This window comes from Gopherus evgoodei, chromosome 2, assembly GCF_007399415.2.
Source record: "Gopherus evgoodei ecotype Sinaloan lineage chromosome 2, rGopEvg1_v1.p, whole genome shotgun sequence".
In the NCBI taxonomy this organism is placed as follows: domain Eukaryota; kingdom Metazoa; phylum Chordata; order Testudines; family Testudinidae; genus Gopherus; species Gopherus evgoodei.
In genome coordinates this window covers 186,289,832-186,311,454 of record NC_044323.1, presented here as the reverse complement: position 1 = coordinate 186,311,454, position 21,623 = coordinate 186,289,832, and the positions used below count along the sequence as shown (strand labels likewise).

The following is a 21,623-nucleotide window of genomic DNA, read 5'->3' as shown; positions in this document are numbered from 1 at the left end:
GACACAAAAGCCTTGCAGATGCTGTTGAAAGGCCTGGCACGCAAGGCGGACTGCTCTCAACTCTCGGACACTGATGTGCAAGGCCAGCTCCTGAGATGACCAAAGGCCTTGAGTGTGAAGATGTCTGAGGTGAGCACTCCAGCCGAGAGATGAAGCATCCGTCGTCAGGGCCACAGAAGGCTGGAGTGGAAGGAACGGCATTCCTGCACACATCAGGGAGGGGGTCAACCACCAATCGAGGGAGCCTAGGAGTCTCGGGGGAACCATGAGGATCCTGTCTATATTGTGTCTCCCCAGGTGGTATACTGAGGAGAGCCACATTTGAAGGGGACTTAGGCGTAGCCTGGCATGCTTGGTCACGAACGTGCAGGCAGCCATGTGACCCAGGAGGCCGAGACAAGTTCGAGCCGAAGTGGTTGGGAATTTTTGTAGGCCTTGCATAATCGATATCATTGCGTGAAACCGCGGCTATGGCAAGCAGGCGCTGGCGAGATTGGAGTCCAGAATGACCCCAATGAACTCTATTCTTTGTGTGGGAACCAGAGTAGATTTCTCCAGGTTAATCATCAGGCCTAGCTGGATGAATAGGTCCTTGACGATGCCCACGTGCTGCGTTACTTGGGTCTCGGAGGTCCCGCGAATGAGCCAGTCATCGAGATACGGGAAGACGTGTATGCGTCGATGACGGAGGGAGGCGGCGACTGTGGCCATACACTTTGTGAACACTCTTGGGGCTGTGGAGAGGCCAGACAGAAGGACCGTAAACTGGAAATGTTGACGGTTGACCACAAACCTGAGGTACCGTCTGGGCGAAGGATAAATGGCAATGTGAAAATACGCGACCTTCATATCGAGGGCGGCATACCAGTCTCCAGGATCCAAGCATAGGATGATGGTCCCCAGGGATACCATGCGGAACTTCAACTTTATCAAGAACTTGTTGAGTCCCCGCAGGTCTAGAATTGGTCTGAGACCTCCCTTCGCCTTGGGGATTAGGAAACAGCGGGAGTAGAACCTCTTGCCCCTCACGTCCTCCGGTACCTCCTCTATAGCTCCCATGGCAAGGAGGGACCGTACCTACTGCAAGAGGATTTTCTCGTGAGAGGGGTCCCTGAAGAGGGACGAGGATGGGGGGTAGGGGTAAGGGGGCGAAATAAACTGAAGGCGGTATCCAAATTCTACCGTGCGTAAGACCCAACGGTCTGAAGTTAGTTGGGTCCATGCAGGGAGGAAAGAGAAAGGCGGTTGCAAAAGGGAGGGAAAGGATCCTGCTGAACAACTGGTACGTCGCCCTCGGGCACGCCTTCAAAAGTTTGGTTTAGGTCCTGCGGGTGGTGTGGCGGGGCCGTGATTCTGACTCCCTTGGGGTCTGGACTGCCGTCTACAATTGCCTCAGCCACGCCTCCTGCCGAAGTCCTGCTGCTGTCTAGGCGGGGGATAAGGGCGCTGAGGCTGGGGCCGGAAGGGTCTGCGCTGAGTCTGCGGTGTGTGCATCCCGAGCGAGTGCATGATCACCCTATTGTCCTTCAGACTCTGCACCCTAGGGTCAGTCTTTTCTGAAATAGGCAAGTCCCGTATCGTATGCTGCAATTCAGGTGGAACGCCTGACACCTGAAGCCATGATATTTGCCTCATGGTAATTCCTGAAGCCAGAGTTCTGGCCGTGGAGTCAGCTGCGTCTAAGGAGGCCTGGAGAGAAGTTCTCGCCACCTTCTTTCCTTCCTCCAAAAGGGCCGCAAACTCTTGGCGCGAGTCTTGGGGGACTAGCTCTGTGAATTTCTCAACTGCCGCCCGGGTGTTATAGTTATAGCGGCTAAGAAGGGCTTGTTGGTTTGCCACTCTGAGTTGGAGGCCCCTGGCAGAGTAGATTTTATGCCCCAATAAATCAATGCGCCTAGCCTCCTTTACTTTTGGGGCAGGGGCTTGCTGGCCATGGCGCTCCCTATCGTTAACCGATTGGATGATGAGGGAGCAGGGAGAAGGGTGTACGTACAGGTACTCGTACCCCTTAGAGGGCACCATGTACTTCCTTTCAACTCCCCGAGCCGAGGGTGGAATAGATGCTGGAGACTGCCAAATGGTATCAGCCTTCGCTTGGATCGTCCGAATAAATGGTAAGGCCACTCTTGTGGGAGTGTCGGCCGACAAAATATCTTCCACCAGGTCCTCTATCTCTGGAACCTCCTCCACCTGGAGGTTCATATTCAGAGCCATCTGTCTCAGGAGGTCTTGATGTGACCTTAGGTCAATTGGAGGAGGGCCCGAGGAGGATGTCCCAGCCACTGCTTCATCTGGAGAAGAGGAAGAGGAAAGGCCAGGGACAATCGAGTCCTCCGTTGTCTGGTGGACTTGGGCGATGTCCGGCTCCAGTGGGACCTGAGGGTCTGGTGCCCGAATGGGAGCGTCCTCCGTAGCCGCAGGAGGGGGGTGGCTAACAGTAGCCTCCGGCACCCGGTGCTCTGACGGTACGGAGCGTGATGGCACTGGAGGTCTACCTTGGGCTTGGTGATATGCCCAAGGTGTCCAGAAGGACCACTGATGAGGTCCTTGGTCTTGAGCCTGGGTCTCTTGAAAGACACGGCTGGGAACATCTAAGTCACGGTCCTGTGCATAGGAAGCACTGTCCACATGGGATGACATAGATGCATGGCGAGAGGGCCAAGAAGGAGCTGAAAACTCCTGAGAATGGTCTCCAACCCTGGGTAGTCTGTCTGTAAGCTGCAGCGGAGAGCGGTACCGGGTGCCATACTGGTACCGGGAACGAGAACGAGACCTGTGACCGGAACGGTGCCGGGAGGTCGACCAGGACCTCGAAGCTTGAAGCCGGGAGTGGCTGCGAGAGGTGTGGTGCCATGAGCGGTGCCGGGAGCTTGATCAGTACCGAGAGTACTGGGCTGGTGAACTCGGTCTTGAACGGTGCCACGAGCGCGACCGGTACCGAGATGGAAAACGGTACCGGGACTGCGAGCGGCGTCGGAACCAGGATTGGTGATGGGACCGAGAACGCTGGAGGGACCGCAATTGTGATCGGTGCCTCTCAGCGGTGTCGACGGAGAATGGTCTCAGTCAGGCAGGCTTGCCTATGGACTGTATAACCTGCACCGGCGGTGCTGGGGGTTGGGGCAGTGCAGACTCCATCAGTGCAATCAGATCCCTTGCTGTAGAGAAAGTCTCCAGTGTGGAGGGAATAGTAAACTCAACCACGGTGCGTGCCGGGGAGCTGTCAGGCACCGGATTCGATGGCTCCTGCGGGACCAGAATCGACAGTGCTGAAGTTGTCAGTGCCACGACAGTTGTATGTGCCGGGTGGTCCGATTTAGGCAGGTGCTCCAACTGCAACGTGGACACGGAAGCCACAGGAGTCTTGTGTTTTTTTTTCTACCTGTGGGGAGCGGGAGAGGTGCCAAGCAGACATCTGGGCCAGCGACAGTTGGTGCCGAGGGGCCATAGCGGTACTGGTGTGCTCTGGTGCCGAAGATGCACTTCTTCCTGGTGCGGACTGTCCGGCGCTCGGTGCCGATGGTGGAGGAATACGAGCTGCCTCCGTCAGGAGCTGTCTAAGACAAAAGTCCTGCTCCTTTTTGGTCCACGGCTTGAAGGCCTTGCAAATGTGGCACTTATCTGCGAGGTGGGATTCCCCGAGGCATTTAAGGCAGGAGTCGTGAGGATCTCCTGTTGGCATTGGCTTATGACAGGCCGAGCACGGTTTGAAACCCGATGAACCGGGCATGGGCCCCGGCACCGGGTGAGGGGAAGGGGATAATCCCCGAACCCCTCTTACTATATACACTATGTTAAAGAAAATAATAAACTAACTGCAAGTATAAACATTTGAACTATATACACAATAACAACAAGAAAACTACAAGTAGCTAGGGAGGTGGAGATCAGCTAAGCTGCGCTCCACTGTTCCAACAACCAACATGGGTGGTAACAAGGAACTGAGGGGCGGTTGGGTCGGCAGGGGTATATATCCGGCACCATGGTGGCGCCACTCCAGGGGGCACCCAGCCAACCCACTGAATGTTGCTAGGGTAAAAATCTTCCAACGAACGTGCACGCAGCGCGCGCACACCTAACTGGAATGGATATGAGCAAGCACTCAAAGAAGAACACTTGCAAACTATCCCCTTGTCCCCTGAAATATATCACACATTCAGAAAAAAAAGGAAATAATTGTTTTTATATATACACCTCTACCCCGATATAATGCGAATTCGGATATAATGCGGTAAAGCAGCGCTCTGGGAGGGCGGGGCTGCATGCTCCCAGGGCCAGCTCTAGCTATTGGCAGCTAGTCGGTGGCATGTCCTTTGCTCCAGGAGGGAGTGAGGGCCCTGCCGCTGAAGACCCGGACGTGCTTCCCCCCCTTAATTGGCAGCCCCAGGCACCTGCTTGCTACACTGGTGCCTGGAGCCGGCCCTACGTGCTCCAGCAGATCAAATCAAGTTCGATATAACACGGTTTCATCTATAACATGGTAAGATTTTTTGGGTTCTGAGGACAACGTTATATCAGGGTAGAGTAGTATTATAGCTATGTAGCAAAACAATACTCATCCTTCCACATCCCCAGAACTCTTCCATGTTACTTCTTTATCTTTATCTTAGTCAGTCCCTGAAATAATACTTATCATGACAAGCTATTTTAAAATATAAGCTTAATATTAACACACATTTTCATAGACATATTTATTGACATCCTATGTATGGGTAGAGCAAGCCGCCCTCCGAAAGTATTACAATGAATTGGAAGATTGGCGCTTTTAAGTTGTCAGACCTGTGTATGAGTAAGAGAGGCTCTATTTTCACTCATACCACAGTGAAAGATTAGCAGCTTGAAATCAGTTTGACAGTTTCAGTTACTCTATTGCGTACCACAGGGAATTTTAATTCCAACCTGTGAAATTGTAATTGCTTCTCAAGAAGAGCAGAGGGATTCTGGGTAATGGCCATAGCCAAGATCAGTGTCAGAGTTGCCAGTTGCTGCCACTTCAGATATTATTGGCTGTTATTCAAAAATCATTCCAGCTTTCTATATGGGAAGTTGAACGAGGGAGTGAAAGTAAATTAACAGAAGCTGTCAGATGTTCAGAAATATGCAGGCAACGATGTGACAGAGGTGTATGAACTCTCCTCAAAATGTACCTTTTCTCTTTCTCTCTCTTAAAAATAAGGCTTATGCAAAAAGACAATTTGTGTTTTATGCTCATTGCTAAATGAGGATGTCATCAGTAAAAGAAGGCCGTTTAATGAAAGGATTAAATGTCAATCCTGCCCAAACAGCAGGAAAAAAACTCTCTCAGGTTGGCGTTTAGAGCAGATTTAATATGCCTTTGCCATTCAAGTTTTTCTCACGTGAAAGATTTCTCACTGAAAAGAGTTTAAAGTAGGGAGCGCAAAGCTACCACAGACATCTAAAAACAGACACAGTTGAGGTTCCTTGTTGTTTGGGAAAAAAAGTAGGGTTGTCAATTAATCGCAGTTAACTCATGCAATTAACTCAAAAAATTAATAGTGATTAATCGCAGTTTTAATCGCACTGTTAAACAATAGAATGCCAATTGAAATTTATTAAATATTTTGGATGTTTTTCTACATTTCCATATACATTGTGTTCTGTGTTGTAATTGAAATCAAAGTGTATATTATTTTTATTACAAATATTTGCACTAATAATAATAATAATAGGAGATATACCAATCTCCTAAAATAAGAACATAAGAACAGCCGTACCGGGTCAGACCAAAGGTCCATCTAGCCCAGTATCTATCTACCGACAGTGGCCAATGCCAGGTGCCCCAGAGGGAGTAAAGCTAACTGGCAATGATCAAGTGATCTCTCTCCTGCCATCCATCTCCATCCTCTGATGAACAGAGGCTAGGGACACCATTCTTTACCCATCCTGGCTAGTAGCCATTTATGGACTTAGCCACCATGAATTTATCCAATTCCCCATTAAACATTGTTATAGTCCCAGCCTTCACAATCTCCTCAGGTAAGGAGTTCCACAAGTTGACTGTGCGCTGTATGAAGAAGAACTTCCTTTTATTTGTTTTAAACCTGCTATCTCTTAATTTCATTTGGTGACCCCTAGTTCTTATATTATGGGAATAAGTAAATAACTTTTCCTTATCCACTTTCTCCACATCACTCATGATTTTATATACCTCTATCATATCCCCCCTTAGTCTCCTCTTTTCCAAGCTGAAGAGGCCTAGTCTCTTTAATCTTTCCTCATATGAGACCCTCTCCAAACTCCTAATCATTTTAGTTGCCTTTTTCTGAACCTTTTCTAGTGCTAGAATATCTTTTTTGAGGTGAGGAGACCACATCTGTACACAGTATTCAAGATGCAGGCGTACCATGGATTTATATAAGGGCGATAATATATTCTCAGTCTTAATCTCTATCCCCTTTTTAATGATTCCTAACATCCTGTTTGCTTTTTTGACTGCCTCCGCGCACTGCGTGGACATCTTCAGAGAACTATCCACGATGACGCAAAGATCTTTTTCCTGACTCTTGTAGCTAAATTAGCCCCCATCATATTGTATGTATAGTTGGGGTTATTTTTTCCAATGTGCATTACTTCACATTTATCCACATTAAATTTCATTTGTCATTTTGTTGCCCAATCACTTAGTTTTGTGAGATCTTTTTGAAGTTCTTCACAATCTGCTTTGGTCTTAACTATCTTAAGTAGTTTAGTATCATCTGCAAACTTTGCCACCTCACTGTTTACCCTCTTGCTCCAGAATCATTTATGAATAAATTGAATAGAACTGGTCCTAGGACTGACCTTGGGGAACACCACTAGTTACCCCTCTCCATTCTGAGAATTTAGCATTAATTCCTACCCTTTGTTCCCTGTCTTTTAATCAGTTCTCATTCCATGAAAGGACCTTCCCTTTTATCCCATGACAGCTTGATTTACGTAAGAGCCTTTGGTGAGGGACCTTGTCAAAGGCTTTCTGGAAATCTAAGTACACTATGTCCACTGGATCCCCCTTGTCCATATGTTTGTTGACCCCTTCAAAGAACTCTAATAGATTAATAAGACACCATTTCCCGTTACAGAAACCATGTTGACTATTGCTCAACAGTTTATGTTTTTCTATGTGTCTGACAATTTTATTCTTAACTATTGTTCGACTAATTTGCCCGGTACCGACGTTAGACTTACCGGTCTGTAATTGCCGGGATCACCTCTAGAGCCCTTTTTTAATATTGGCGTTACCTTAGCTAACTTCCAGTCATTGGGTACCGAAGCCGATTTAAAGGACAGGTTACAAACCTTAGTTAATAGTTCCGCAACTTCACATTTGAGTTCTTTCAGAACCCTTGGGTGAATGCCATCTGGTTCCAGTGACTTGTTAACGTTGAGTTTATCAATTAATTCCAAAACCTCCTCTAGTGACACTTCAATCTGTGACACTTCCTCAGATTTGTCACCTACAAAAGCCAGCTCAGGTTTGGGAATCTCCCTAACATCCTCAGCCGTGAAGACTGAAGCAAAGAATCCATTTAGTTTCTCCACAATGACTTTATCGTCTTTAAGCGTTCCTTTTGTATCTCGATTGTCAAGGGGCCCCACTGGTTGTTTAGCAGGCTTCCTGCTTCTGATATACTTAAAAAAACATTTTGTTATTACCTTTGGAGTTTTTGGCTAGCCGTTCTTCAACCTCCTCTTTGGCTTTTCTTATTACACTCTTGCACTTAAGCTGGCAGTGTTTGTGCTCCTTTCTATTTGCCTCACTAGGATTTGATTTCCACTTTTTAAAGGAAGTCTTTTTATCTCTCACTGCTTCTTTTACATGGTTGTTAAGCCACAGTGGCTCTTTTTCAGTTCTTTTACTGTGTTTCTTAATTTGGGGTATACATTGAAGTTGGGCCTCTATTATGGTGTCTTTAAAAAGGTCCCATGCAACTTGCAGGGATTTCACTTTAGTCACTGTACCTTTTAACTTTTGTTTAAGTAACCTCCTCATTTTTGCATAGTTCCCTCTTTTGAAATTAAATGCCACAGTGTTGGGCTGTTGAGGTGTTCTTCCCACCACAGGGATATTGAATGCTATTGTATTATGGTCACTATTTCCAAGTGGTCCTGCTATAGTTACCTCTTGGACCAGCTCCTGCACTCCACTCAGGATTAAATCTAGAGTTGCCTCTCCCCTTGTGGGTTCCCGTACCAGCTCCTCCATGAAGCAGTCATTTAAAGTATTGAGAAATGTTATCTCTGCATTTCATCCTGAAGTGAAATGTTCCCAGTCAATATGGGGATAATTGAAATCCCCCACTATTATTGGGTTCTTAATTTTGATAGCCTCTCTAATTTCCCTTAGCATTTCATCATCACTATTACTGTCCTGGTCAGGTGGTCGATAATAGATCCCTAATGTTATATTTTTATTAGAGCATGAAATTTCTATCCATAGCGATTCTATGGAACATGTGGATTCACTTAAGATTTTTACTTCATTTGAATCTACATTTTCTTTCACATATAGTGCCACTCCTCCCCCTGCACGACCTGTTCTGTCCTTCCGATATATTTTGTACCCCAGAATGATTGTGTCCCATTGATTGCTCTCAGTCCACCAGGTTTCTGTGATGCCTATTATATCAATATCCTCCTTTATCACAAGGCACTCTAGTTCACCCATCTTATTATTTAGACTTCTAGCATTTGTGTACAAGCACTTTAAAAACTTGTCCCTGTTTATTTGTCTGCCCTTTTCTGATGTGCCAGATTCTTTTTTATGTGACTGTTTATCATCTGATCCAGCCCTTACATTATCCTCTTCCATCCTCTGTTCCTGACTATAACCTGGAAATTCCCTATCATCAGACCCTCCCCTAAGAGAAGTCTGCGTCCGATCCACATGCTCCTCTGCAGCAGTCGGCTTTCCCCCATCTCCTAGTTTAAAAACTGCTTTACAACCTTTTTAATGTTTGGTGCCAGCACTCTGGTTCCACTTTGGTTTAAGTGGAGCCCATCTCTCCTGTATAAGCTCCCCCCATCCCAAAAGTTTCCCCATTTCCTAATGAACGTAAACCCCTCCTCTCTACACCATCGTCTCATCCACGCATTGAGACTCTGAAGCTCTGCCTGCCTACCTGGCCCTGCTCGTGGAACTGGAAGCATTTCTGAGAATGCCACCATAGAGGTCCTGGATTTCAGTCTCTTCCCTAGCAGCCTACATTTGGCTTCCAGGACATCTCTCGTACCCTCCCCTATGTCATTGGTACCTACATGTACCATGACCACTGGCTCCTCCCCAGCACTACATATAATTCTGTCTAGATGCCTCGAGAGATCTGCAACCTTCGCACCAGGCAGGCAAGTCACCATACGGTTTTTCCAGCCATCACAAACCCAGCTATCTATGTTTCTAATGATAGAATCTCCCATTACTAACACCTGCCTTTTCCTAGCAACTGGAGTTCCCTCCCCCGGAGAGGTAACCTCAGTGCGAGAGGCAACCCCAGCACCATCTGGAAGGAGGGTCCCAACTATGGGAAGGTTTCCCTCTACTCCCATTGACTGCTCTGCTTCCCTGGGCCTCTCCTCCTCCTCAACAGCACAGAGGCTTTCTGAGCGGAGGTGGGACAATTCTACAGTGTCCCGGAAAGCCTCATCAACATACCTCTCTGCCTCCCTTAGCTCCTCCAGTTCCGCCACCCTGGCCTCCAAAGTCCGTACGTGGTCTCTGAGGGCCAGGAGCTCCTTGCACCGACTGCATACATACGCCACCCGCCCACAGGGCAGGTAATCATACATGCTACACTCAGTGCAATAAACTGGATAGCCCCCACTCTGCTGCTGGGCTTCTGCCTGCATTGTCTCCTAGTTACTGAAAGGGTGGTTTAAAGAACGGGGTTCTGGAATATGGTTTGGATTATAGGTTTTAAGGGGACTACAGGGGAACAGGTAGGACCGACAAGGGACCTCCCCTCCCTTCCCACTCCCCTTCCAAACTCCCTTGAAAAACTCCCTGTTAGCAGCCCCTGTTTGCAAGCTCCCTGGTTACTTGTGCGCGGCTTTATAAAGCCCTGGCCTGAGTTAATGCCCCACCTACTGATTAAGGCTCAGCCAATTACCAGAGGCTTCGAGTTTTCAAACCTTCCTTTGAAGCTCACGGCCTCCAACTGCCAGCCACAGCACACGGTCCTTCAAACCACCAAACGAACAAACAGACTGACAAACACAAGCTCAGCAAGTAACCCCCAAACACAAACACACACACACTACAGACAGTCACTTACCCCACAGATGCTGTATTTGCTCCTCCTTCACATGGAGAACTCCCCTGCAAAACTCCCTGTTAGCAGCCCCTGTTCGCAAAAACTGGAAGGGACCTCAAAAGGTCATTGAGTCCAGCCTCCTACCTTCACTAGCAGGATCAAGTACTGATTTTTGCCCCAGATCCCTAAGTGGCCACCTCAAGGATTGAACTCACAACCCTGGGTATAGCACGCCAATGCTCAAACCACTGAGCTATTCCATAGGACCGTGGCTGGCGTAGACTTTCGGAGTGTTCCACTGTAGGTAGATATCCCACAGTTCTGCTGCCCATTGAAATTCTGGATTGAGCTCTCAATGACTGATGGGGCAAAAACACTGTTGTGGGTGTTTTTGGGTACATGTAATCAGTCGCCCCTCCCTCCATGAAAGCAACGACAATCATTTCGTGCCTTTTTTCCATGCAGATGCCATACTGCTTTCAGCAGACGGTGTAGTAGGACTGCTAACCATCGTCATCCAGCCACCGCTTCTGCTGCAACTCTGCTCTCCTGGTGCCATGAATCCACCTTGCAGGTCTTCTCGTCATTCTTTTTAAATATCTATTCTTGTGGCATCCCGTCGTCATCCACTGCTTGCATTGCAACTCTGCTTTCCTGCTCGTGTCTTGATAGTGAATTTCTTCATGTTGCCTGTCATGGGCTCCCGGGAACGTGTGTTCTTCTTTGGGAAATGTACGCGATGCTAACCGTTGTGCTCCACTGCTTCCGCTGCAACTCTGCTCTCCTGGTGCCATGAATCCACCTCACAGGTCCTTTCGTCATTCGGTATAAATATCTATTCTTGTGGCATCCAGCATCATCCACTGCTTCCGCTGCAACTCTGCTCTACTTCAGATGCCATATCATGGCAAGCATGGAGCCCACTCAGCTCACCGCTGCTGTTGTGAGCATTGTAAGCACCTCGCGCATTATCCTGCAGTATGTACAGAACCAGAACCTGCAAAAGCAGGCAAGGAGGCGACGTAGTATAGGGCTAAAAATGATAAACATAAGAAATAGTATTTTTTAAATTTACCTCATACAAGTATTGTAGTACAATCTCTTTGCCGTGAAAGTGAAACTTACAAATGTACATTTTTTTTGGTTATATAACTGCACTCATGAAGCACAGAATAGGTATTTGCATGGCATTTTTGTAGCTGGCATTGCAATGTATTTATGGCCCAGCTATGTTAAACATTCGTATGCCCCTTCATGCTTCAGCCACCATTCTAGAGGACATGCTTCCATGCTGACAATGTTTGTTAAAAAAAAGTGTTAATTAAATTTGTGACTGAACTCTTTGGGGGAGAATTGTAAGTCCCCTGCTCTGTTTTACCCAGTCTGCCATATATTTTGTTATAGTAGTCTCGGACGATGATCCAGCACATAATTCATTTTAAGAACACTTTCACTGCAGATTTCACAAAATGCAGAGAAGGTACCAATGTGAGATTTCTAAAAATAGCTACAGCACTTGCCCTAGGGTTAAAAATCTGAAGTGCCTTCCAAAATCTGAGAGGGATGAGGTGTGGAGCATGCTTACAGAAGTCTTGAAAGAGCAACACTCCAATGTGGAAACTACAAAACCCAAACCACCAAATAAGAAAATCAACCTTTTGCCAGAGGCATCTGACTCAGATAATGAAAATGCATTGGTCCGCACTGCTTTGGATTGCTATGGAGCAGAACCCGTCATCAGCATGGACGCATGTCCCCTGGAACGGTGGTTGAAGCATGAAGGGACATATGAATCTCTAGAGCATCTGGCACATAAATATCTTGGGACTCTGGCTACAACAGTGTCATGAGAACACCTGTTTTCACTTTCACATGACACTGTAAACAAGCAGCAGGCAGCATTATCTCCTGCAAATGTAAACAAACTTGCTTGTTTGAGCGATTGGCTGAACAAGAAGTAGGACTGAATGGACTTGCAGGCTCTAAAATTTTACATTGTTTTATTTTAGAATGCAGTTTTTTTGTACATAATTCTGTATTTTTAAGTTCAACTTTCATGATAAAGAGATTGCACTACAGTACTTGTATTAGGTGAATTGAAAAATACTATTTCTTTTGTTTTTTTTACAGTGCAAATACTTGTAATCAAAAGTAAATATAAAGTGAGCATTCTACACTTTGCATTCTATGTTGTAATTGAAATCAATATATTTGAAAATGTAGAAAACATCCAAAATATTTAAATAAATGATATTCTATTATTAACAGTGAGAATATTCGCACAATTAATCACTATTCATTTTTTAATCTCTTGACAGCCCTAAAAAAGGTGTTGATTACTAAATAGCCAAAGACATACTCAAGTGGTTACTGTGAATGAATATATGCGTGAAAGAGTGAGGATGCATAGGCTTTAGGGATACTCCCCCCTCCCCCAGTGTGCTTTGTGGGGTAGAGGCTACCTTTTAGTTCTCTGTTTTTACAACACCTAGGATAGCAAAACAGGATCCTGATCTATGATACGGGCTCCTAAATACTATGGTTATACAAATTCAGAGCAGACTCAATGTATCAGATTTCTCAACCACTGTGATGGTGCATAGAGGGATGCTCTTTTGTGTAACTAGGTCTCAAACCATAATGATGCTGTACAAATTAAAAATTAACACCTTGAATGGCACTCAGAAGCAGCTGGGAAGCCACTGGGAGCACAGAACAGAGATATAACGTACTCACACTGACCTGCTCCATAAAACAGAGTTGCACTAGTTGAAGTTTATCACTGGTCTACAATGGTAGCCTCAAGAAGCAAACAGTGAGGGGTTCAGTTTGTGTTTTGCCTGAAGGCTCAGCTAAGTTATTTGATTAAAATTGATTTATCCATCCTTGATCTATACCCAAAGTTTACCAGCCACAAATCAGGCAAATAAAGAATGCTCTATAATAGAATGCATAAGAGCAACTCCTCAAAGTCAAAAGTAAGATGGTAACATACTGAAGGACTTCCAAATACTTTGGAAGACTTGATCTGAGAACCACAGTATATGCAGCCATTTTCTCCTACCTTTTGCTGAGATGCATTTTTTTTGGTAAAAATTCTGAGATCAGAAAAAGTTGTGGGTGAAATTCTGTCTGCAACTAAGTCAATGGAGCAAGAAATCCATCCTGTTAATTTATCCACAAGCATATTAAGCCTCTGAACAGCGTGAGTTATGGGTATGCAATTTTGGAAATCTGTACAAAGATAACTGTTTATTTACAAGGCACTTTGGTGGAGAGTTGGAGAGAAGAGATGGATACAAAGTGGGTATGTTCTTTAATGTTCCTAATTAGGAGGCTGAGCTACTGATGTTTCTTTGTCATAGGACAAAAATTGCTTCAGATATGGCTGACACACCAGTAGCGACAGATACAAATTGCAATGGTCCAACAGTTCTACTACTGAATATTTGAATTTAACATACAAAGATAAACGTCAAGAAAAATGTTCAAGGCAGCTTAAAATGCTCAGCATCCCAAGAAATTACCAATACTTCTGTAGAAAGAAAAGATTCTTTAACAATTGAATGGTTTCCTACACACACATTTACCTACAGCTATGTAAAAGACAAATAAGCAAACACCTGCTTCTTCTTTAAAAAGAAAAAAAAATCTATGAGGAAAAAGTCTGATGTGACAAACCATTTTCCTGCTCTTGATAAAATAACCACAGAATGCAAATAGGGGCAGGATGGTTCTAACAAACTATGGATGAAAGGAAAGGCTTAGGGTGAGTACAAATTATTGCTCAGTTTACATCCATTTTTTAAATAGATTTCCTCTGAAGATTTTAATCAGCACTTTATTTTTGTTCACAAAAGCTTCATTTAGTTCAGTTCAGTGTTCTATTTAAACACCTCGATAATAAAAAGTAACAAGAATTGCCAGTAAAGCCAGGCTGACAGACAGCATCTTCAGTCCACCTCCTTCTTGCTGCCAAGGAAGTTGCATCACCATCCTGGAACTCAATGATGCTTTTTCTCGGATCCCAGGGGAGGGGCATGCTTTCAAATTCAAGCCATTTTCCAGCACATATCTGAACTCCTGTAGAGAAATGTAAGAATTAGATTAAGCTTGCATGCTAATTACATTTGATGATGTATATCAAGTACAAAAGAAATTGCCCGTTAGTAATAATGTCCCTTTTCAAATCAAACAATAATTCAGTCTGTACTGCATCTTGAATTCTTACTATTTTTCTCATTCATTTCTCATATATGGTGAAGAATTTGTGCTGACGCCATAGTGAGTCAGTCTCTTCAGTGACATTAATTTCCAAATCAATAAAACTGTTAACAGAACAGATAAATTGCTTGGCAACAATGTCAAAGAGAAGTTGTTTGGGGGGTGTCTTATTTTGTTTTGCTATCTCACTACACTTCCTCTCTTTGATTCCTTCAAATGGGACTGTATAGCTAGCAATATAGAGGACCAACAACATTGCCATCTTTTCCACAGCAGGGCCCTGCCAATGTCATTGTGTCTATCCCTGGTGTGCCAGCTCAGTGGTGTTCCAGAGTCCTCCCCCAGCACTTTTCCCTGACCCTCACCCGGCATGTGCTAAAACATGCACCTTCTTGATCAGCATATTGAGTCTCAAGGTCCCCCTGCTAGGGTTGCTGTTACCACCCTCAACCTGATTAAAAGCCCAAACAGTCCTCAGTAGCAGCGGGATCTATACACTGCAGCATGGTTACAGCATGCTGAGGCACCATTTCAGCTTAAAATCTGAATGGTAAAATTAAGCCTAACGGAAGTGTTCTCTACTGCAACACATATCTAGTTCAACAGAGTTGGATGGTTAAAAACCATGTCTGTTTAAATGTCATCAGAATACATCTGCAAGAAAGCATAAGTGATGGAAAAGAGTATAAAACAAAAAAGGTTTACTAATGTGTTGTCATAACATTTAATTTTTTCATTCTGTTTATTTTGGCTCCTGCTTGGTTTATGTTACACTTTTTTCCTAGGCTCCTTTTCTTTTTCTTTCTTTCTTTCTTAAATTGGAATGGACCACTCGAATTTTAATTTCTTGAAATCTCCCATTTTAAAATATTTTTGGAGAGTTACTTTTTGTCCCTCACTTTTTCCTACCTGGGCATCATCACTTTTGCTTTCCACTTGAACTACAAAGTGCCTGTCTGAACAATCATACATTCCTAAGCTGCTGTAACAGGACTGTGTGCATGTTTGTCCATGGCTAATGTAGCTCCTGACTGAATATAACACATATAAACCATTGAAGGTGCCTGCCCACATCTAAGTGGGACAGCACAGCCTAAACAGTTGACTTCCTTTATCCACTCCAGGATTAAATACTCTCATAGTATTTGTGGAAGGAAAATTATTATAACTGCTTAGATAAACAAATATCAAATGGGCAAAATGCAGCCTCGGGTAAGTGCAGTTTTAACATCTGAGGTATTGTTATTTTAGAGTGCACACAATGCTAGTTGGAGGATTACTGACCATGTAACGTGAAATGAAGATGACTTTCTACATGTACTCTAGGTAAAAGATTGTCAGCTGGATGAAGGAAGGAGAAGTAAATGGACAACTATATTGGGACACAGTGCTTTCCAGTGTGAGATATTAAAACTAAAGGATTCCAGGACTGCATCACTACATAGTGAAGAATATGCTAGTTTTTCACCATAAAATATTGCATGTATTGACAGATATTGCTCTGTACTGATAGGTAGAGTAATTAAAATCTATTCCTAAGAAATCTAAAAAATTAATAACTGGCTACAGCTATTTAATTCCAAGAGTCAAAGCTAATTAACCTCTACATGCAAAATAAATTGGAAACCACATAAAATCAATTATTAAGGATTTTATTTATCTGAAACAAGCTAACCAGTAATATACTTGTTTCTAAGACTGGTCAAAGTTGGAGGAAACCTCTCTTCTCCTCAGAAACTGCATGTCTTCAAAATTCTACTCATCTGAGGCAAATAATTACTTTTCATGGCCACATAAAATATTAAGAGTTTTTCATACTGTAGGTTAGGTAGATTGTGCATTTGTGTCTACAATTTCAAAACAATTTTAAGACTGATTTATGCTGATATTTAATTCCGGCTAATGTTTTCAAACCTGAATGACTAAAGTTAGATTCCTCAGCCCATATTTAAGTCACCTAAATAAAAGTGGCTCGGGTATCAGAAAAGCTGGGCACCCACAAATTCCAGTGAAGTCAATGGGAGCTGCAGGAACTCAGCATCTTTGAAAATCAGACTATTTCTCGTTAGTTGCCTAAATATGAATTTAGAAGCTTAACATTAGGCACTAACATTTTAAAATATTGGCCTGTGTTTCCAGGTACCAGCCTTGATTACTCTCCAGACGCACAGTATATTACACATAAGAACCCTTGAATGTACTTACCAGAATCTAATTTTCTATCTACTCCTGGGGTAATTCTGCATCACTGCACATGCACAGAATTCATGTCCCCTGAAGATTTCTTTGCTTCTGCACAGAAAAATGACTTCTGATGGGGAAGCAAAGAGAAGCCGCAAGAGTGGTCATATGTCCCTCCCCTGCAACACAGGCAGGTCAGTTTGGGCACCTGGAGCAGTCAGTAGAGACATTAGGGGGGCTGGGCAGTCATATATGTGAGAGAGAGAGAGAGGGAGGGAAACACACTGTTCCTCTCACTCACTATTGAGGCATGCCTAGCGTGGAGGGGCAGGGCTTTGAGGTGTTTCTGAGGAAGTCAGTCAGTGTGAGGACAATGTAGCAGTCTGCCTGCTTAGAGAATTGTTCCCATTTTCTTTGTGAATTCCCCCAGGAGTATAAAATAGGTGTAAAACTTTTAAGGATTCTTTACATTGCCAGAGTGGTGTAAAGGACAGAATGGCCTTATAAATGCTTATGGTACTTTAGTGACTAGAACTGGTCTAAATTTTTGGACTGAAAAAATGTGCTCCATGAACTGCTTGCTGCTGACCTTTCTGCTGATGGTCAATATAAATTTGCAGCCAATATAAACTGAGAGTTTGATTCCTCAGCCCTCACTTGCTCTTTCCTATGATGTAACACTGAGCATATGGCTGCATATATTTGTTGACTAATAACTAGAAACAAAGGTATCAGAGGGGTAGCCATGTTAGTCTGGATCTGTAAAAGCAGCAAAGAGTCCTGTGGCACCTTATAGACTAACAGACGTTTTGGAGCAGGAGCTTTCGTGGGTGAATACCCACTTCGTCAGGTGCATCTGACGAAGTGGGTATTCACCCACGAAAGCTCATGCTCCAAAACATCTGTTAGTCTATAAGGTGCCACAGGACTCTTTGCTGCTTTTAGAAACAAAGGGTCAAACCTAGCTACATTACTATTAGGCAAGGGGGTTTGAGGATTTCCTCCAATGCTCCTCATTCCCATTCACCATCCATTGTATTGTAGTTTAAATAAATTACCTGAATAAATGAAACCAGTGTGATTACATTACGTTATTTTGACAAATAAAGTATGCAGAATTTTGCAGAATTTTAAAATATTGTGTGCAGAATTTTTATTTTTTTGAGCAGAATTCCCCCAGAAGTATCTATCTAATATGTTTGGGGATCGTTACAGATAATTTCATAACTTGTTTTATCTTTTTAAAAATATGTGAAGGTAATGATGCTTTGATATTTCTCACCAGTAGGATTAATGGATTGGAACACAATACTATGTTTTATTTGTTTGAGTATGCATGTTTTTATTTTCTTGCTTGATTTTCTCATATGGCAACTATACTGCAATGTGGATACATTTCTGACAACAGCACTACAGTTCTATTCTGTTTTCATTTTTTATTTTAATCTCTGAAGCATGTACTTATATTGACAATCAAGTTTTACAAACTCTTTACACAAAACGATCACATTTTCACAGTATCACAGATTACAATGGACACTGTCAAACCCTTTAGACCAAAAGTGTAATATCTAATAAATTTGTACAGCACTATTTTTATATTAAATGTTACTTTTATTCCAAATGAATCATTCAATACTGAAATCAATAGAAAATTTATAGTGGTTTAATACTTCCGTATGGACCAAAAGATCAGGATTTTCACATAATGTGATTATTTTGTTTTAGTTTTACTTCTCAATGTATCACATATATTTCTGTTTGGTACAGCACATCTCCTTAGGAAAGCCTGAAAAATGTTCATTTGTGTAAGTAGTATGTTCATCTGTTACATAGCACAGACTCTACCAACTACTCTCTAACCTGTTTCAAAATCCTGTCCTGCAACATCGCTGCACAGGGAATATGGTAAACTTTTCTTTAAAGTATTTGTCCTGCTGTCATTACTATATGTTGGAGAAGATGCATGAATGAGGAATGCATTAATTTGGTTCTGGCACCTGCCACTTGCTCCAATCTTGCACAACAGCCTCTGAAATAAGATCTGTCCCTTACCTGCCGGTAGCTGTCACTGTCTTCTAGTAATATTGAGTAAGATGCTGTGCTGCATCTCTAAGAGGTGAAGCACAGAATTTGCAGCATGGGGGAGAGGCACTAAGGTGCATTTAAATCTACCTTTGCACTCTCTTAATCCTGGGCTATTCCAGGGTTTGGGTGGCCAATGTGTAATTTAGACACAGCAAAACTATGTTGATCAGGAGAGCGATTTTTTTCCACTCTGAATAACAGCTATGTTGGCAAAAGTCCTAGTGTAGATGCACACAAAAAAAGCCTTTTGCCAGTATTAATTACTCCATTTGGGGAATTGGCTGTAAGCTATACAGCAAAAGAATTTTGTGTCTCCACTGGAGGAGGAGGGGCATAGCCAATATACCTCTACTGATAGAGCTATTCTGGCAAATTATTTAAGTAAAGCTAAATTATAGCTGCTATCAGAGGCTGCCCTATGGTCTGCAGAGCTGCCTGGACTCTCCATAGTGCTTTGTATTGTTGCATGCCACAGACACATCCTTCCTACTCCCAGCCCCAACCCCCACACATTCCCAACACCACGACTTGCCAGGGGAAATCTCCCCCAATCAAAACCCAGGTTATTAGGGCCCTTTTAGGCCTGCCACTCTGGCCCTTTTATCTTGCATGAATGGACTGGAAGGGGATAAGAATCTCACTTGTATTTGACAGCACCATTCCAATAAGTCTGATTACTGAGCTCACTCACCAATCCTGCATTACGTTTATATGGTGGGATATACCATAGTGTCTCGTTTGTGAGAGTCTTGATAAAACATGTATTTACTTCCAAGAAAATCTTCAAGGCACATATGTAAAATTCTGAGTTGGTCTAACTTTCACCATACATAATCCGCATCCAGTGGAAGTATAACACTTCCTTAAATCTAGTTTGAATGGATTTTCATAACTTCAGGAATTGGGAGAAAGTAGTGTATAATGTAATCAGGTGCAAGTCAATAGGAATAAAGCTAGACGAGCCTGTTTTTCATCTGAAAAACATTTGGATCAAATACACAGGTAACTCTTATTATGCGTCTAAAATCACCTAGCACATGCATAAAAAGATACGTGCCATAACTGAGTCTTGATATTATTTTCCAGAAATAAGCAGTTCAAAATTAAAACTGTTGGTAACCTCATAATTAATAGAAACATTGTCCCCACTAATGAGAGAGAGAAGGGAAAAAAGTGGGGAGAAATTATCGAACACAAATGCAAAAACAGCCACTTTGAGTACAGCATCTCGTATTTCCACTGAATTAGTCTTTCATCTTATTTTGGCAACAGCAAAGTAAACACAAGACTTTGCTAATAAGGTATAATATAAATTATTAAACCATCTAGCATATGATCAAATGCATTTCAGATTATTTTCTGAATAATTCTGCACTGACAACTGCCAGGAGTAATATATTTTGTGTGCTCTTGTACAGCCACATTGATTGCTGTCTTTCTGATGCTCTAGTCTCTGACTTAAACTGCAGTGCATGAAAGTGCATCACACCGAAGGTTTGGTATCTGTCAATCATAGTCTAGCTTTTTTTTTTTTTTGGGTAAGATCTCACTTCATGTTTGTCAACAAAGACATGATAGCTACTCTTCAGCTCTGAGCTGAGGTTTTAACGGATTCAAAACATTTCTTATATGCAAATTTCTTTTATGGTTCAGGGGCATTGTTAGAGCTTGAAGTGTTAGCTAACTACAGTAAAAAATTATTTGATGGAATATATCTCAAGATAAATTAGACTGCTGAATCTTTTATTCCAACCATACAGTACTACAGGGTTTCTCAAACTTCATTGCACCGCAATGCACTTCTGACAATCAAAATTACTACACGACCCTGGGAAGGGTGACCGAAGCCCGAGCCACAGCACCCCAGGCAGGGGGGCCAAAGCCCAAATCCCACTGCCCTGGGGGGCACCAAAGCTTGAGGGCTTCAGCCCTGGGCAGTGAGGCTCAGACTATGGCTTCAGCCCCAACCCCCATCAAGTCTAATGCCAGCCCCATTAAAATGGGGTTGCGACGCACTTTGGGGTCCTGACCCATAGTTTGAGAACCGCTGCAGTACTACATACACACTTGTACAGATCTTAAATAATCACGCACAACAAGCATATATGAAAAATTAAAAGAAAAAATGTTAAAAAATGCATTATGCATCATATTATGCTATTTGAATTGCAAACACTTGGGGCTCTTATATTTTGGAGGCATTTTCATGATTTTCAAAGCAAACAATTACGAAAAGGTCCTATAGAATATATTAGAAAATTATATCCCTGCTATGAAATTCTACTGGATAGTTATAAAAAGGGTAACATTTCCTATTTGATTCTATAGATTTATGGAAGTAATTTCTATCGAACCCCATCACACATTTTTATAGTGTCTCATATGTTTAATCTCTACCAAATTCTATAGGCTTTTTCCAGAAGGCCAGGATATGATCTTAAGAGTCAAAACCTAATCTGCATACAAATGAATTATCTTTTTCCAAATGTCATTACATAATCCTCACAATCCTAACCATATGTGGCATCCTTGCCATTATGAATCTCAAGTAATATGCAGTGCTATCTAGTTGGAAACAGAGAAAAAAATCAAAGTAAAAAAAGTAGTTTCTATTGCAACTTTTCAGTTCCCTAACTTACGTGTGTTTGGGCAGCTGATGTGCGACATTTCTATCTGTAAAATCTCACCATCCTTTAATCTAAGAACTGACTGATTCCAGATGCCCATTCAAAGCCAGGTTAACATCTGCTTATTCATTACAAGAAATGGGAAGTCTTGAAAAATAACCAAAACAGCAGGGCATTTTTGAAAGAGGAATTTCACGTTGTTTATTCTTTTCATTATGTATGTAAGAAGGGCAGGGGGAGAGAACTGGACACAGGG

The 21,623-nt window shown here is 43.0% G+C and overlaps 1 protein-coding gene across 2 annotated transcripts in view; it reads right to left on the bottom strand.

Moving 5' to 3' along the window:
* Positions 1–13,480: 13,480 nt before the first annotated feature.
* The window catches only part of CDKAL1 (CDK5 regulatory subunit associated protein 1 like 1), a 654,086-nt gene continuing 645,943 nt past the window's right edge, over positions 13,481–21,623 (bottom strand). For both annotated transcript variants that reach the window (XM_030552526.1, XM_030552527.1), the window contains one exon: positions 13,481–14,330. In XM_030552526.1, the coding sequence (XP_030408386.1) occupies positions 14,136–14,330 (195 nt within the window). In that variant the 3' untranslated portion in view covers positions 13,481–14,135. The remainder of the gene's footprint in view (positions 14,331–21,623) is intronic.